The sequence below is a fragment of the Osmia bicornis genome, chromosome 8 (genome assembly GCF_907164935.1).
Source record: "Osmia bicornis bicornis chromosome 8, iOsmBic2.1, whole genome shotgun sequence".
NCBI classification, from domain to species: Eukaryota; Metazoa; Arthropoda; class Insecta; order Hymenoptera; family Megachilidae; genus Osmia; species Osmia bicornis.
Window position 1 is genome coordinate 859,883 of NC_060223.1, and position 18,779 is coordinate 878,661.

Genomic DNA, 18,779 nt, shown 5'->3' on the forward strand with positions numbered 1-18,779 from the left:
TGGGATTCTGGAGATGGAGTCAAAGGTCTTGGTTCTTTCTCGGGTGGTTCGAGAGACGTTGGTGATTCTGAGCGTTTCCTTTTGTTAAGATTTCGATGGGATTCTGGAGATGGAGTCAAAGGTCTTGGTTCACAGTTTGATGGGTGTAGCACGTCGTCGTCTGATGGAGATACGTCGATGGGTAGTATCCGTGGTTCTGGGGGATTGCGGGATAAAGCGTCCGCATTGAGATTGGTGATTCCTTGCCGATAACAAACCTCATATTCGTATTCGGATAACTTTAGTTTCCATTTCCAGAGCCTAGATGTCGGGTCCTTGATGTTATTTAGCCATACTAGGGGCTTATGATCTGTGACTACCTTAAACCTCCTTCCATATAAATAGGGTCTGAAATGGTTGATGCTGTACACTACTGCCAAACACTCCTTTTCAATAGTCGAATACTTTTGTTCGTGTGGGTTGAGAACTCTCGACGTGTACGCGATGGGAAGGTCTTTTCCTATATCTCCCTGGCTCAGAATACCACCTATTGCGTAGCCAGATGCATCGGTTGTTAAAATAAAAGGTCTAGTGAAGTCGGGAAACTGTAGGATGGGTGCCTTACATAGTGTGTCGCGTAGGGTATCGAAGGCCTTTTGCTGGTTTTCTGTCCATTTAAATGGTTTGTCCTTCTTTAATAGATCTGTTAATGATTTTGCAATTTTGGAGTAGTTTTTTATAAATCTTCTATAGTATCCGGTGAGACCTAGGAACTGTTTAGTTTGTTTTGGATTCTTGGGTAGCGGGAATTGTCGTACCGCTTCCAGCTTTTTAGGGTCGGGTTTTACACCATCTTCACCGAGAATGTGTCCTAAATATGCGACCTCCTTTCTTAAAAATTCGCATTTATTGGGTTGGAGTTTGACGTTTCCTTCTTTTAATCGTTCCATAGGTCTCGTAAATTTAATTTGGTGTTCCTGGAGTGAAGAGGCATAGACGACGAAGTCGTCCATGTATATAAACAGTTCCCAGCCCTGAAGACCGGTAAGTAAGTTATTCATATATCTTTGGAAAGTCGCTGGGGCGTTTTTCAGTCCAAAGGGCATACGCGTAAACTCGTAGTGACCATACGGCGTTGAAAATGCGGTTTTTGGGGCGTCTCGCTCGTCCATAGGTATTTGGTGAAAACCAGAGGCTAAATCCAAAACGCTGAAATACTTTGCTCCACCAACTTGATCGAGAATTTCGGTGATGTTTGGTAGTGGGTAGGCGTCTCCCACAGTTTTTTCGTTCAATGCCCCAAAATCAATTACAACCCTCCACCTTTTCTTCCCAGTGGAATCGGGTTTTTTGGGCACAATCCAAATGGGTGAATTATATGGTGATGTTGATGGTTTTACTATGCCATCACGTATTAACTCCTGGACTTGACGGTTTATTTCTTCTTTGTGGATTATTGGAAACCGATATTGCTTAGAGTTAATCGATATGTCGTCAGTTGTTCCGATGCGGTGTTTAACACCTTTCGTATGAGAGAGTGGATCGCCTGGTAAGTGAAAACATTCTGGGTAGTTCCTTATTAAGTTAATAACGTGGTCCCTTTCTTCAGGGTTCAAATGTTCCAGACGCAGTTGTTCCAGGATCAGGTCGATTCTCGTAGTTCCGTCTGCTTCTTGTCGGGTGTTGTAAGTGTTAACATGAGACGTTGGCTGGTTTATAGTGATGTATGGAATCGACTCAACGACCGGTACCTCGACAGTTTCGTCCTTGGTAGTTCTGTTGTAGCACAGTACATGTGTACAACCTTGGTTATTTGTAACAGCACAGCGCCCGAAAAAGACACCTTTTTTAAAAATGTACAGTTGGATGTACCCCGTTTTCTCATTCGGGTGTAGCACATATATATTTATTGGAGTTACGGACCTTCGTTACAATGTAATAACATTGTGAGTGTAAAAAGGGATGGTCCACTCGTTCCATCTGATTGTTTTATTTGAATAATCAACCTTCGCTGCATGGTAATGAAGAAAATCAGCTCCTAAGATCCCATCATGGGGAATGCTAAAATCGTCTTGTACGACGTGGAATGGGACTGAGTACCCGAGTATGCGAAGAATGACTCGTCCCAGAGTCGGGGCTAACCCTTGATATCTACATCGCAAACGTAGTATACATTTAATAGCAATGTGATTATTACTATATCTACATAAGATATAATGCAATATACATTTAATACGAATATCATTATTGCACTAATCCCTGCCCACAGATCAATGTACATATAATTACAGTATCGTTATTACTATATCTACATTATATATGTAATATACATTTAATAACAATATCATTATTACTACATCTACATCAGATGTAATTTAATATACTGATTTAATCCCACAGAACAATGTACATATAATAACAATATCATTATTACTATATCTACATTGGATATGATGTAATATACTGATTCCTACCCAAAGATCAATGCACAGATAGTAACAGAATCGTCATTACTATATCTACATTAGATATGGAATAAACATTTAATAACAATATCATTGTTACCATATCTGCACTAGATATAATGTAATATACTGATTTATACCCACAGACCAATCTTCATTTAAAGACAATATCATTAATACTACATCTAAACTAGATATAATGTAATATACTGGTTTCTTCCCACAGATCAATGTACATTTAATAGCAACATCGTTGATACCATATCTGCATTGGATGTAATGTAATATACTAATCCCTTCACACAGATCCATGAACAGATAATGACAGTATCGTTATTACTATATCTGCATTACATATAATTGTAATATACCGATTTATACCTACAGAACAATGTTCATTTGATAACAATATCATTATTACTATATCTTCATTAGATATAGTGTAATATACTGATCCCTTCTCACAGATCAATGTACATATAATAAAAGTATCGTTATTACTATATCTACAGTAGATGTGTAATAAACATTTAATAACAATATCACTATTACTATATCTACATTGGATCTTATGTAATATATTGATTTCTTCCCACAGATCAATGTACATTTGATAACAATATCATTAGTACTTTATCTACATTAGATACAATGTAATATACTGGTCCCTTGCCACAGATCAATGTACATTTAAAAGCAACATCGTTGACACCATATCTACATTGAATACAATGTAATATACTAATCCCTCCCACAGGTCAATGTACATTTGATAACAACATCGTTGATACTATATCTACAATGTAATATGTACAATGGATGTACAACGGATAATATCTACAATGGATATAATGTAATACATTAATGCCTTCCCCCAGATCGATTTACATATAATAACAGTATCGCTATTACTATATCTACATTAGATATATTGTAATATACTGGTTTGTTCCCAGAGAGCTATTTTCATTTAATAACAATATCGTTATTACTATATCTACATTGGATATAATGTAATATACTAATCCCTTCCCTCCGATCAATGTTCACTTAATAACAATATCATTATTACTATATCTATATCAGATGTAATTTGGAATACTGATTTTATCCCACAGACCAATGTACATTTAATAACAATATCATTATTACTATACTTACATCAGATGTAATTTAATATACTTATTTAATTCCACAGACCAATGTACATTTAATAACAACATCACTATTACTATATCTACATTGGCTCTAATGTAATATACCGATCCCTTCCCACAGATCAATGTACATTTGATAACAATATCATTATTACTATATCTACATTAGATATCATGTAATATACACTATATCTAATGTAGCTATAGTAATGACGATAATGTTACAATCTATGCACTGATCTGTGGGAAGGGATCAGTGTATTACATTATATCTAATATAGATACAGTAATGACGATAATATTACAATTTATGCATTGAGCTGTGGGAAGGCATCAGTATATTGCATTATATCTAATGTAGATATAGTAATAATGATATTGTTATAAAATGCACATTGGTCTATGGGAAGGGATCAGTATATTACATTATATCTAATGTAGATATAGTAATAATGATATTGTTATTAAATGAACATTGATCTGAGGGATGGGATTAGTATATTACATTTTATCCAATGTACATTTAATATCAACGATGTTGGTTTTAATTGTACACTGATCTGTGGGAAGGGATCAGTATACTACATTATATCTAATGTAGATATAGTAATAACGATATTGCTCTTATATGTACATTGATCTGTGGGCAGGGACCAGTACATTACATTGTATCTAATGTGGATATAGTAATAATGGTATTGTTATTAAATGTACATTTGGTACATGTAGATACAGTAATAATGACATTGTTATAAATGTATATTACATGTCTCTTGCAGATATGCCAATAATGGGATTCTTGTTAAATGTATATTACATTATACCTCTTGTAGATATAGTAATAATGACATTGTTATTAAATGTATGTAACCTATCTGATGTCGATATAGCAACAATTATATTGTTATTAAATGTATATTACATTACATCTCATTTAGATATAGCAATAATGACATTGCTATTAAATGTATATTACATATCTAATGTACATATGCCAATAATGATATTCTTATTAGATGTATATTACATTATATCTCATGTAGATATAGTAATAATGACATTGTTATTAAATGTATATTACATATCTAATGTAGATATGCCAATAATGATATTCTTATTGCATATATGTTACATTATATCTCATGTAGATAAATGTACAATCATATAGTTGTTAAATGAATATTACATTACATCTCATGTAGATATAGTAATAATGACATTGTTATTAAATGTATATAGCATATCTAATGTAGATATGCCAATAATGATACTCTTATTAAATGTATATTACATTATATCTCATGTAGATAAATGTACAATCATATTGTTGTTAAATGAATATTACATTATATGTCGTGTAGATATAGTAACAATGACATTGTTATTAAATGTAGATTACATATCTAATGTAGATATGGCAATATGTCATCTTCTTTTCTTCACACATAGAATATACATTGTGCAATTTTGAACGAATACATCTCTGTTCACGATGCACTTCTAAACGATCATACAAGCAATGTGTATGATCATCAAAGGGAATAGTTTTCCTAATTACGTTACTTTTGACACCCTTCACTTTTTTCGTGTCCCGCTTGCCCTCTACGTGCAAAGCATACATTTTCGACCGAAGTCCGACAAACTCAGTCATTATACACCCATTATTTTCATCCTTCATTAATCCCGGTACTTTTTTATTTACTCGTGGCATACTGTAAACATTGTCCTCGGTATAGTCGCTCGTGTCAAACCGATGTATATCGTGTTTCATTACAACGTATATGTCATCACATTCCAGTTCGTATATAAGACTGTCTGTGTCTGTGTATAATATTTTACAAAGATGTTTAAATTTCGGCCAAACATAATCATGATGGAATTCGTACAAACATGTTTTTGACATATCCAGAATACACATACCAACATAAATGGGTTTTGTAAATTTAATTTCCAACTTTCACATCTCTATTGCGACCAAATGTTCCGAAAATATTGATCTGCTATGAAAATTTGGTATTGATATCAGGGCCTCGGCCCCGTATCTACCTTCCCATTTTGTAACTAATTTAACGTCTACATGATTTCTAACGTTCTCCATAGTTTTACCAAAGACTGCATTATTCATTAATTTAAATAAATTCTTTTCAAAATCATTTTTAGCTACAGTTCTAAGTTGCGTGTTTAAGTTAATGTATTCGCGAAACCATGGAGATTGTTTAAATTCTAAAACGCAATGAATTACAGAAACTTTTAAACCATGATTTAAGCATTGTTGAAGATTGCGGTAATGGATGATGTAGCGTTGCTTATCCTGAACTGTAGCGAGTAGTTTTTCATGTTTGCCTTTAGAAGGCTTCTCGCATATTGGGCAAAAAGGTAATTCTGCATGCTTATCATATAATTCTAGCGGGTATTTCAAATCAACTTCCAAAATATATCCAATGTCCGAATTTTCAGATATCGCATGAATGTTAAAAGTTTTAATTTTATTATCGTCTAACCACTTAAACTCGCCGTAAGGTAGATACTGCGACATTGCCCATCCATACAAATTATTAACGTCGAAATAAATTAAATATCGCGATGGTTCTTCGGAATTGTACGAATCCATGTATGTATTATTGGCCTTTGCGTATCGATTAGAACATTGACTTAAACCACCACGTGTGCCGCGCTCTATGAAAAGTAGCATATCGATATCTGTCAATAATTCTAATTCGATACGCGTGTGCTTCAGCATTGTATCCCACATAAAACCGGGTAAAGTATAGTAATATGCAGGATCCAATTTGTAATTTCTCAATCAGCTGCTTCGAAAATTTTCAAAAATGTCGGCCAATAATAAAACGTCTGTTTTTAAATATAAATCGCTATATTCGCCAAGTGTTTTTATATTAAAACTGCGCCTGACTTTTATCGCATGGTCATAATCCTGCGGTGAAACGGCGCAGTCGCTTAGTTGATTATAAAATTTGTCACATGTCGGTAATGTTGTCTCATTCAGTTTCATATAATCGGTAACATAATCGTATGGAAAGATGCCTTTTCGTGTAAGCAAATCGAATTTTATTTCATCCAAAAAATTAAATTGCGATCGTAAAATCGTCATATCGTCTTTCTCTAGATACGAACTCAATTTATCTAAACTTGAACTTAAAGATTTGAATGAATCTATAAATCGAAGCGAAATTTTGTAACGTTTCACAATCGTTGAAAATGAAATATATTTTTCTTTTGTAATTGGCAATACTGATGTTGAACTTTCGATAATCGTTACTAATTCTTTTATTACAAAATGTGCATCGTATCCCGATAAGTTATGAAACACTATCAGTATAAAACGTTTATTTTTATAATTTAAATTACATCCCTGATGAGCAGGTACTCGGTACCGACCAGTGAAATGGCAATGATCTCGAACTTTTGTGTCGTCGATGTCGAACGGTTTTTCGCAAATATAACAATGCGTTACATTCATATAATTTTCTCTTTCATCACCCGTCAAATTTGTCATGGGCACAATCTTATTAAATAATGGCGCAATTTTTCTCACAAGGTTCTCAAGTTCATTCACGAACCATGCAGCACAGTCAGGACCCCGATACGTGCGATATTCGCACACCGATGCGTTGTACGAACAGTGAAAATAATATCCCACACTGTATGCTTCATGCTGCTGGTATGCATTGCAGTGTTCTTGATTGATGCTGCCGTTAACCTTCTTAAGCAAGCATTCGAAATCGGCGTAAACGATGAATGGATGATGTTCTCGGTGACAAAAATTATCAAACTTTATTAAATTATCCCCATTTGACGGTAGAATGATTGCACAGTCGTTCATCTTCGCGCAATCCTCACAACGCTCATCTTCGGTATTGATGTTTATTACCCGTTGCGCCAATAATTCGGCAATGCGTTCGAGTTCTCGCAGTAACGTGGTCTCCATTTCTCTTTTTCACAAACGCGTTAAGTATTCATGCACTTCTGATTATCAAACTACATATAACACACTCTTTTTCACAAACGCGTTAAGTATTCATGCACTTTTGATTATCCAACTACATATGACACACATCGCCGATTTTCTCCCATTTTTATCAAAGTCTCGATCTCATACATAGAGAAAAAGGTTCAATCTGTGCTAATGATGATAGCACCCACACATACATGAATTGCAGTGTCAGATTTACTGCGTCAACATGAAAACTGCAAAAATAGTTGAAGGTTATGGGGATGTCATTGATGACGGTGTTTAATTACAGTTCAATATTGCAGCGTCAGATTTGCAGCGTCAACAAAAACCTCATTTTCAAGACATAGAAAAAATTCGGGTGGGGTGCTATTCATGGTCATGGGGTGGGGGGGCTCATAGGTGCCAAATTTCAGTTCAAGGTCATGGGGGTGAGATGGGGTGTTATGGGCGATGCCAAAAATAGATTTTGTCTCAAGGTCATGGGGTGGGGATCTCGTAGGTGTCAAGGTCATGGAGTATTATAGGTGACGACAAAAATAGTTCAAGGTCAAAAGGGTGCTATGCCGGTTCTAATTCACTTGCGTCAGCATTTTTTTTGCTGACTCAGCATAAATTTGACACCCTCACCAGAAATATGATACCCCCCATCCCCACCCCCGATGGAGTCAAATTTCAGTTCAAGACGGGGGTGTGGGGGTGGGGGGTATCATATTTCTGCTGAGGGTGTAAAATTTATGCTGAGTCAACAAGAAAAATTCTGACGCAAGTGAATGAGAACCAGCATAGCCCCACTACTTACATTTAATAACAATATCATTATTACTATATCTACATTGGATCTAATGTAATATACTGATTCCTTCCCACTGATCAATCTACATTTAACAACAATATCATTATTACTATATCTACATTAGATGTAATATAATATACTGATCCCTTCCCACAGATCAATGTACTTTGATAACAACATCGTTGATACTATATCTACATTGGATATAATGTAATATACTAATCCCGTCCCACAGATCAATGTACATAAAATAACAGTATAGTTATTACTATATCTACATTAGAGATGTCATATACATTTAATAACAATATCATTATTACTATATCTACATCAGATGTAATTTAATATACTGATTTAATCCCACAGACCAATGTACATTAAATCACCATATCATTATTAATATATCTATATCAGATGTAATTTAATATACTGATTTAATCCCACAGACCAATGTACATATAATAACAGTATCGTTATTACTGTATCTACATTAGATATGTAATATAGATTTAATAACAATATCATTATTACAATATCTACATTAGATATAATGAAATATACAGATCCCTTCCCACAGATCAATGTACATTTGATAACAACATCGTTGATACTATATCTACATTGGATGTAATGTAATATACTAATCCCTCCCCACAAATCAATGTACACATAATAACAGTATAGTTATCACTATATCTATATTAGATATAATGTAATATACTGATTTGTTCCCACAGATCGATGTTCATTTAATAATAATATCATTATTACTATATCTACATTAGATATAATGTAATATACTGATCCCTTCCCACAGATTAATGTACACATAATAACAGTATAGTTATCACTATATCTATATTAGATATAATGTAATATACTGATTTGTTCCCACAGATCGATGTTCATTTAATAATAATATCATTATTACTATATCTACATTAGATATAATGTAATATACTGATCCCTTCCCACAGATTAATGTACATATAATAACAGTATCGTTATTACTATATCTGCATTAGATATGTAATATACATTTAATAACAATATCATTATTAATATATCTAGATCAGGTGTAATTTAATATACTGATTTAATCCCACAGACCAATGTACATTTAATAATAATATCATTATTACTATATCTACATCAGCTGTAATTTAATATACTGATTTAATCCGACAGACCAATGTACATTTAATAACAATATCATTATAACTATATCTACATTCTATCTAATGTAATATACTGATTCCTACCCACAGATCAATGCACATTTGATAACAATATCATTATTACTATATCTACTGTAACGTGGTGACTCCTGTGCCCCCCCCGTTACAATCGCTGCGCTTCTCCCACCTCACATCCCACCTAAAAATGACCCTTAACCCTTCTCACACCTTACCCCTTTCCCCCGCGCGCCGGTGTCGGGCCGATGGAGGCGACGGAAAGAAGGCACCAAGGGCCACCCGCAAAAAGGAGCTCCGTGGCCGGCGACAGACCTGCAACCGTTCCAGAGAGGAAACGCAACATGGGTCTTCGGAAAAGGAGACGAAGCGGCCCAGCAGCTGATACAAATTTCCACCCGGATCCATCTGTCGCCGAGCCCGAAGACCTCAGTCCACCCGCCACAGCCGGAGATCCGCCAGCCCCATCGAACCCGAACACCGGCCGATCGACGATCGATAACCAATCTATTCCGTTGCCAGAAAAGGCCCCCGTCCTATTCCCCATCCCCTCCCCAAAAATCATCCCGCGACGGTCCCGTCGTCGCTGCCGCGACGACGAGCCGTCATTGAGCCCTGGGCTATCTCAGCAAGCGATTAGTAGAGATTTATAGAGATTTTGTAAAGAGCGATTAGAGAAGCGGAGTGCGATTGTGTGTGGAGTTGACGTAAGTCCCTTCCGATATTAACTTGTAAAGAGTGAGTGCAAGGCAACGGCGACCTTTCGATTGCGAACTTGCGTGTCCGCGTATCGCGCCGGTTTTCCTCCGTTACATTTTACGAAACCCCTTTTTGTCCAACCCCTAATATTCCCCTCTAAAAGGATCCTCACGCGTAACGTATACGAACTTCCAGCGAACCGTCCAGACCTGAGATCTCCCCTCCCACGCTTATCCTCCTCGCGTACTCCCCCGCGATATTGTAAGGATGAAAGTGCCCGAGTCCCACCCCTTGTAGCAACCCCTATTGAAACCCTTTTCCGAATTTCCGATTGCCACCGCGAGTGGCTGGCGCCCAACAATTGTGAAGGAATATTGTATAGAGTGAACTCCCAAAAGGGTCACACTACATTAGATATAATGTAATATACTGATCCCTTCCCACAGATCAATGCACAGATTGTAACATTATCGTCATTACTATATCTACATTAGATATTGTAATAAACACTTAATAACAATATCATTATTACTTTATGTAAATTAGATCTACTGTAATATACTGATTCCTTTCCACGGATCAATGTACATAAAATAACAATATCCTTTATACTATATCTACATTAGATATAATGTAATATACTGATCCGTCCCCACAGATCAATGCACATTTGATAACAATATCAATATTACTATACCTACATCAGATATAATGTAATATACTGATCCCTTCCCACAGATCAATGTACATATAATAACAGTATCGTTATTACTATATCTACATTAGATATGTAATATACATTTAATACCAATATCATTATTAATATATCTACATCAGATGTAATTTAATATACTGATTTAATCCCACAGAACAATGTGCATTTAATAACAATATGATTATTACTATATCTAAATTGGATCTAATGTAATATACCGATTTAATCCCACAGATCAATGTACATTGGTAACAATTTCATTATTACTATATCTACATTAGATATAGGGTAATATACTGATCCCTTCCCACAGCTCAATGTACATTTGATAACAACATCGTTGATACTATATCTATATTGGATATAATGTAATATACTGATCCCTTCCCACAGATCAATGTACATTTGATAACAACATCGTTGATACTATATCTGTTACGCGGCATGGCAGCTTTCACAGTTTATTGCAGTAACTTAGAAAACACGATCGGTCATATTTAACATGACTCTTAAAAACTACCCTAAGCTGGCCGGAGTGGTAGTTCATCACGTATTAAAGAAATTACCACCCTGGGCTTAGAAGGTTCCAAAACCATGAATTCGGAACATTTATTTCCACTGCCTAAACAAAAGGCCTAAACCTTCTTCTCTTCCGGGTCTTAGACGGACCCTGTGTGATGCACGTGTCTACGCAGTCCAGTTGTCGGTCCCAGGCACCAACGGTCACCTTGACCATAAAAGCATTCATTCATTTATTGCCTGGGGTACAACCGATCTTTCCAAACCAAAGGGCTCCCATGTGCATCGCGGCTGTTGGGCTCGGCTGGTTCGCTGCGGTTCCTATCTGACCGTTCTTAAGACCCAGGAGAGGGAAAATAGAAACTAGAGACAAACCAACAAAACGCTGAACACTTCTTGTCGGTCTTCCGACCAAGTCACTTCGTTCGTATTCTAGAGCCTCCGTTGAGACTCCGATCAATTTGCTTCATAAGCACATATACGTTAAGTCAAACATACGAACAACTGTTAATACTTGAGTCAGAGTAACTCGTCAAACCATCAAATCTTGTGCAACCATTAAATACATATAACCATCATAATCTTTACATAATTAATTACAACCCTAATGAGCTCTGTCTCCTTAACCGGTCGCAGAGTAGTACGCGATCCGTGGCGTCGGTCAAACCGTAGCGAGAATTTACAACTCTCGTTGACGCGAATCACCTTGCAATCCGCTAGTCTCGTCGCGGACGCGTACTCGAGAAACAATATCTATATTGGATATAATGTAATATACTGATCCCTTGCCACAGATCAATGTACATTTAATAACAGTATCGTTATTACTGTATCTACATTAGATATGTAATATACATTTAATAACAATATCATTACTACTATATCTACATCAGATGTAATTTAATATACTGATTTAATCCCACAAAATATTACAATAGATCTAATGTAGATATAGTAATAATGATATTGTTATTAAATGTTTACTACATGTCTAATGTAGATATAGTAATGACGATAATGTTACAATCTGTGCATTGATCTGTGGGAAGGGATTAGTATATTACATTATATCCAATGTAGATATAGTATCAACGATGTTATTATTAAATGTACATTGATCTGTGGGAAGGGATCAGTGTATTACATTGTATGTAATGTGGATATAGTAATAATGATATTGTTATCAAATGTACATTGATCTCTGGGAAGGAATCAGTATATTACAGTAGATCCAACGTAGATATAGTAATAATGATATCGTTATTAAATGTATATTACATATCTAATGCAGATATAGTTATAGCGATACTGTTATTATATGTACATTGATCTTTTTTATTTTTTTGTTTTTCATGTTTGGCGAGGGGGTGGCAAATGCTTTATGCACACCGAGCGGGGAGGTGCAAGCCCGGTAGTGTGGGACTCCTGATACCCACTAAAAACCGCATCCCTCGTACTTACCCTATGTCTGTCTACCGGAGACCAGGCAGGCCGGAACCGCCTGTGGGCATTACTTCGGCCACCTGTTAGTCCCCCCTTATTCATTTACCTCGTATTCGTAATCACCAATTGTAATTTTAATTAATTATGATGTATGTTTCCCCACTTTCGGTACTCATTCGTCATCACCGCGCAGAACACCGTAGGTTCCTTGGGAATTTGACAACTCTAAGGCCCTACCAATTTAGAGTCCCTAGTTCCCCTTTATTTCCTATTCATCGCATCCTCTAGAGAATACTTTTCCCAGGTTTGGTTACCGTTATGAGCCACAATGCACGTTGCCCATCTCTATTACCCGTAGTCTATAGTCGACACCAGGTGCCATTACCGCTCATCGCTGTTTGACACGTATGTTTCTATTTCGCTTCACTTCCTTAACTATTAAATAATATAATATAAATATATTTATAGCATCTCCTTTAAGTTAAATATAACCAGTTCATATAGCGGGTTGTAGGTTTTAGTGTGTTTACTGGCGTGCTGTTGTAGTTGGTGCTCAATATTTGCATTCTATACACTACCCCTGCATGTCTGTGTGCATGTGTCAATGTAAATTAACATTATATCTTCTATTTACTAAGCAACCGCATTTGTGCACCGATAATATTACAAAGGCACTGCCTCATATCCCTTCAACCTATTTCTATCATTGTGTGTTTTGCCCACCACCGTGCTACACTTCCTTTTTCTTTCCTACCTTTGATTCCCTCTTGTCATTTACCGCTGTGTACCATTATCTCACTATATTTTTGCTCGTTTATAGGTTATTCACCCTCGTGCACCTGCGAAATCACGTAGCCAACAGGCCACCGGCATCCAGATTAATAAATACCCACACTTTGTCCGGGTTACCATGTGTTATGTCGTCGATATTTGATATCACGACTTACTTTCTGAGTATCGTGCTCATTCCACTACCCAGGCAACCAAGCAAGTATATCTTTAAGTACCAATTGTATAGGCCATTTGTAATTAGCTAAACATTGAATAGATAAATACTATAGTATCGTCACTACCCTTGGCCTCGTGGTCCGTTCCATAGATAAAATAAATATATAGCTACGTATAATAACTAAATAAGTAAATCTTATCCGGTTGGCGAAGCCTAGTGTAATATCCATAATTCTATTTAGTATATTAGAAATCTGATAACAGCCTCCACTAACCCGTATTAGATGGAGCCAGTCCAGTATCCTGATCAGCGGAGGAACTGATTCAAACTTTGTTTCCCTCTCTTATATAATTCTACATCTAATTAGCATTTCTTTTTGGGTATTCGTCCTACTTATTCCCAAGGGGCAACTCCTAGACCGTCGCGCACTACCAATCAGTAAGGCGAAGATGGAACATCATACATTGTTTTTAGACTACCCTTCCGTATCGTGGGTATCCTACAGGTTTATTCAGGTATGGGCCCTCCACTTAGATTTCTTTATATACACAACGCATATATATACAGTTTACAAATCATTACACCTTATTCTTACTTTTTTTGCTCACATGGAAATTTCCCATTTCCTTTATTTCTGCGGGTACACTTCCCATTGAGAATTCAGACTGATTCTTTCTTGCCAATTTTACTGGATTATTAGTGATTGATGTGGGACCCAAACTACAAATATATTTAATGTTTCAGGTACGCATTTAATCATTTAGGCATTATTTTCCTTATTCTTTTTTCTTTCTTCTAACCAGTATAGCCTTTCCCATTTTTCTTTTGGTTTCAGACAGTTTCCAAGGAAATTTCTCACAAAACCATTCATATTTTTGTTTTTCAATAGCTTAGTAAAGTTTTGCACATTCCAATTTTCAGGGTGTATATTATTTACTAGCTCTTGTCTTTCTAATTCCCATCTAGGGCAATTGAAGAGTGTATGCTCCGGATCATCGTTCGGGTCATCACAGAACCAACACTTCGGCGACCTCTCTTTTCTTAATTTATTTAGGTAAGCACCTTTCCCTGTTAGTGCCTGCATTGTATGGAAGTTTAGAGTTGGCATTCCGTTCTCGGTCCACTCTTCTATGTTTGGAATTAATCTGTAGGTCCACCTTCCTTTAGTTAGCATATTCCACTCCTCCTGCCATTTTTCCTTAGTCTTGTCTCGTTCTTCCTTCTTTATTTTATTAATAGCCTCGGTTTTCTCCTTTATCCTATTCATTTCTCCTTCAATTTCTTTACGTATTCTAGTAAAAACTTTGGCCCTTTCTTTAGCTGTGTAGTCCCATGAGAGATACCCCGTAATTACACACAATACTTCCGTGCAAACGGTCCTGTATGCCAGACAGGTCCTGTTTAAAGGCATCCTCTGGACATCCCTCAGCCGCTTAATATTTATTTTATATTGTAGTGCTCGCGCCCATATCGGTGCGCCGTACAAAATCACCGATTCGACCACTCTGTAGTAGAGGTTTCTAACCATTATCCCCGCTCCTTTATTTTTGTTTGTCATCAGGATGCTGAGGTATACTGCGTATCTGGTTGCTTTCTCAGTGGCCTGCGTAATGTGATACTTGAAAATCTGGTTATTTTTAAAAAATACCCCCAGGTATTTTGCTTGCTTGCAGATCGGAATCATCTGTCCCTCTATTTTGACAGGTATGCCTAATGGGCGTTTCCTGCCAGTGAGTAGTATACTCTCAGACTTATGGGGGGCTAGGTCTAACCCTTCGCTCTTGTACCAAACCATCAGGTCTTTGATGGTTTCATTGGCCGTCCGTTCCATCCTGTTCAGGTTCCAGTCAATAATCATTATCCCGACATCGTCTGCAAAAGCCACCAGGTATACATCCTTTCTTAGTCTAATTTTGAGCACCCCATCATATACTAAATTCCACATAAAGGGGCCGATAATCGACCCCTGGGGGACCCCTCCAAAAACCAGAACTTCCTCCTTTCCATTACTTGCATTTACTACCAGCCAGCGATCACTTAAATATGCTTTGGTTAGTTTAATTATCTTTTTGGGGAATTTCCTTTTCTTCATTTGTTTAATTACGCTGTCCCACCTTAGCGAGTTAAAGACATTTTTAACATCCAGTAAAATTAGCAAGCAGTGTTTGCCATTTTCCTTCGCTGCATCCCACAGTCCCATGACTCTCTCCATAGCATGGATAGTATCCATACCTTTCCTAAACCCAAACTGGTTTTCCGAAAGGTTTTCTTTCTCATTAGCCTCCAGTAACTTGTCTTTAATTACATGTTCGAAAATCTTCGCCATATTGGAAGCAATGCATAACGGTCTGAAATCAGAGGGTTTGACTTTATATGTTCCGTTTCCTTCTTTCTTACCAGGTTTGCCCTTGGGTAGTAGAACCAGCCTCGTCCTTTTCCACTCCTTTGGCCAGTAACCTATGTCTAGGCAACTATTTAAAAATTTGGTCCAGAATTTGACTGCTCCTAATCCAGCGGCTCTGGCTACCACAGCCGGGATTCCGTCCGGTCCAGGTGCTTTTTTAATCCTAATTCTACCGCATGCCGTTTTAATGTCACCTTCCGTTATACGGATGTCAACATTATCATCCATATCAGTATCCTGCCCCCTATCCTCACCTACATCCTCTCTATTAATTTCTTCCCCATCTAGTACTACTGGTGGTTTCATAATGAACAAACCTTCTATAATTACTTTTGTTTGGGCCAAATCCAGTTTCACAGGTGGGGTGGATCCCTTTAGTTGTTTCATTATGACTTTATATGGTCGCCGCCATGTGTCCTGTTCCACTGTTCCGATCATTTCTTCCCATGCTTCCTTTTTTGCTAACCTGATCAATTTCTTAAGTTCATGTTTGGCTATTTTGTAGTTCATTTCGTTTCTATCAAGATCTTTGTACATTTTTTTCGTACTTCTAGTAACTATCCTTCTTTGTTTATTTACATGTTTTCTTGCGTTAGCTATAATATATCTGCATTCCACCAGTATACCGGGATCCTACCAGGCATACTATTGGTAGTCTTACTACTTCTAGTCCCTATCTCCTGGATTACCGGCATAGTTTGTTCTATCTCTTGATTCGTATACCAATTCCTATGTTCATCGTTACCCTCGTCTCCAAATCTGTCTATAAATGCTTCCATAAATACTTTAGCATCTATTTTCCATTTAGTGTTATCTATGCTAATCTCTCCTTATTTTTTAGGTTTCCCTATTACTACTGCGTGCCACAGGTAGAGATGATCGGAACCCGTAAACTCAGGTAATATACATATAGCTTGTCTTAATTTTTTCTTTTAATATATTATCCACCATCATAATATCAACCTTAGACCCGTTTCCTTTTATACAGGTATTGCCACCTTCAGTGAAGACCGGGTTCAAGTCATTTGTCAACATAAACTCGGCCAGTGCGTACCCCCTCTGATTCCAAATATTGCTACCCCAGACCGGCGATTTTCCATTAAAGTCCCCTGCTATCACTATACCTTTCCATTTACTTAGACCTATAATTCTCCTTAATTCATCAAAACTATCATCTGCTTCGCTACTATCAATGTTGGGTGAAATACACATACTCGCAATCAGCATATCGTTGTATTCTATTGCAATTATGCCATTCCCCCTACTTACTATATTAATCTTTTTCCCTTTGCTAAACCCATTGCTTGTTAATTCACACCGCCGCGTCACCCCTGTCATCCTCGTACCAATATCCCTTACTCCTGCGTCTGTTCTGCTCGGTGATGAGTACTAAATCCGGTTTTCTATTTTCTACTATAGCTTCTAGTAAATCGTGTGCTACCTTGCATCTATTAAGGTTTATTTGGAGCAGATTTAGTATGAATTTTATTTCTTATTAATTCCCCCGCTTATCGCCTCCTTATATTGCAGGCATCTTATTGAACCCGCCACGTGAATGATACTAATACCAGTATACCCTTTGTCCATGCACAGCCTACACTTCGACCTATCCGCCTGACATTGGGCCATCGTGTGACCTTCTTCTCCGCATCTCCTACATATAATCGTATCACCTTTAACATTTGTACATTTTAACGCTATATGCCCAAAGTTATGACACTTAAAGCATCTGATTGCACTGGGTAGCTGCCTTATTCTGCACACTACCCATCCTATCTTTACTTTGCTCCCCTCTATTTTATTTATAATATCGCCAGGACCTTCTATTATTGCCACTTGCGTCCCCATGTATCCCTTCCTGAGGGTTTTGCAGATTATATCCTCTACTTTCACTCCACCTGCCTGGGCTACACTCTGTATTATTTCTTCCCTTTCCACTGCCGGGTCGATATCTAGTATCTCCAAACTTACTTTTGGTGTCAATTTCCTAACTTCTACGTCATCGCCCATTATTCCTTTCGCCTTCGCATGAAAATCTGTACTGTCCGTCTTGTTATCAAATTCTACTAGAATATCCCCTGCCCTTGTCTGTCTTAATCTTTTAACTCCTTTTACGACGCGACCCATTTTGTCCTTTTTGTCGCCTCCGCAAACGTTAGTGTACTATTCACTTTAATCGAAACTGCCTCATTTCTTTTGACCAAATTTGGTTCTGTCCTCTTTAGCTCACTCTTAACTGACTCTTCTGTGTTTATGTTTTCCGCTACTGGGTGTGTATTTTTCCCTTTTTCCTCCTTCTTTTTCCTTTTTGTTTTTACTATTTCCCATTCTGACTCTGAGGATATCACCTCACTATTGTTCCTAATAACTTGCACACTCCTGATGGTTGGCAGAATTCTGTTTTCCCTTGTATTCGTTCTCGTTTTTTTGTTCATGTTTTCATTTTCGGGTGGGGTTGTTACTTTCCTCTTAGTATTGATGCCCCCATTT

General features: G+C 37.0%; 1 protein-coding gene across 1 annotated transcript; it reads left to right on the forward strand.

The window, feature by feature from the left end:
• The first annotated feature begins 1,508 nt into the window (after positions 1–1,508).
• Positions 1,509–14,302, forward strand: LOC123988076. Its single transcript, XM_046286855.1, has 5 exons — positions 1,509–1,528; positions 1,589–1,664; positions 13,295–13,341; positions 13,757–13,927; positions 14,290–14,302. The coding sequence occupies exons 1-5, from the start codon at positions 1,509–1,511 to the stop codon at positions 14,300–14,302; spliced, it is 327 nt and encodes a 108-aa protein (XP_046142811.1).
• Positions 14,303–18,779: the final 4,477 nt, after the last annotated feature.

Coding starts and splice junctions, on each gene's coding strand:
- LOC123988076 (XM_046286855.1), top strand. CDS start 1,509: ATGAGAGAGTGGATCGCCTG. Junction 1,665..13,294: donor TCTGCTTCTTGTCGGGTGTT/GTAAGTGTTAAC, acceptor TATTACCCGTAG/TCTATAGTCGACACCAGGTG. Junction 13,342..13,756: donor CGCTCATCGCTGTTTGACAC/GTATGTTTCTAT, acceptor GCTCGTTTATAG/GTTATTCACCCTCGTGCACC.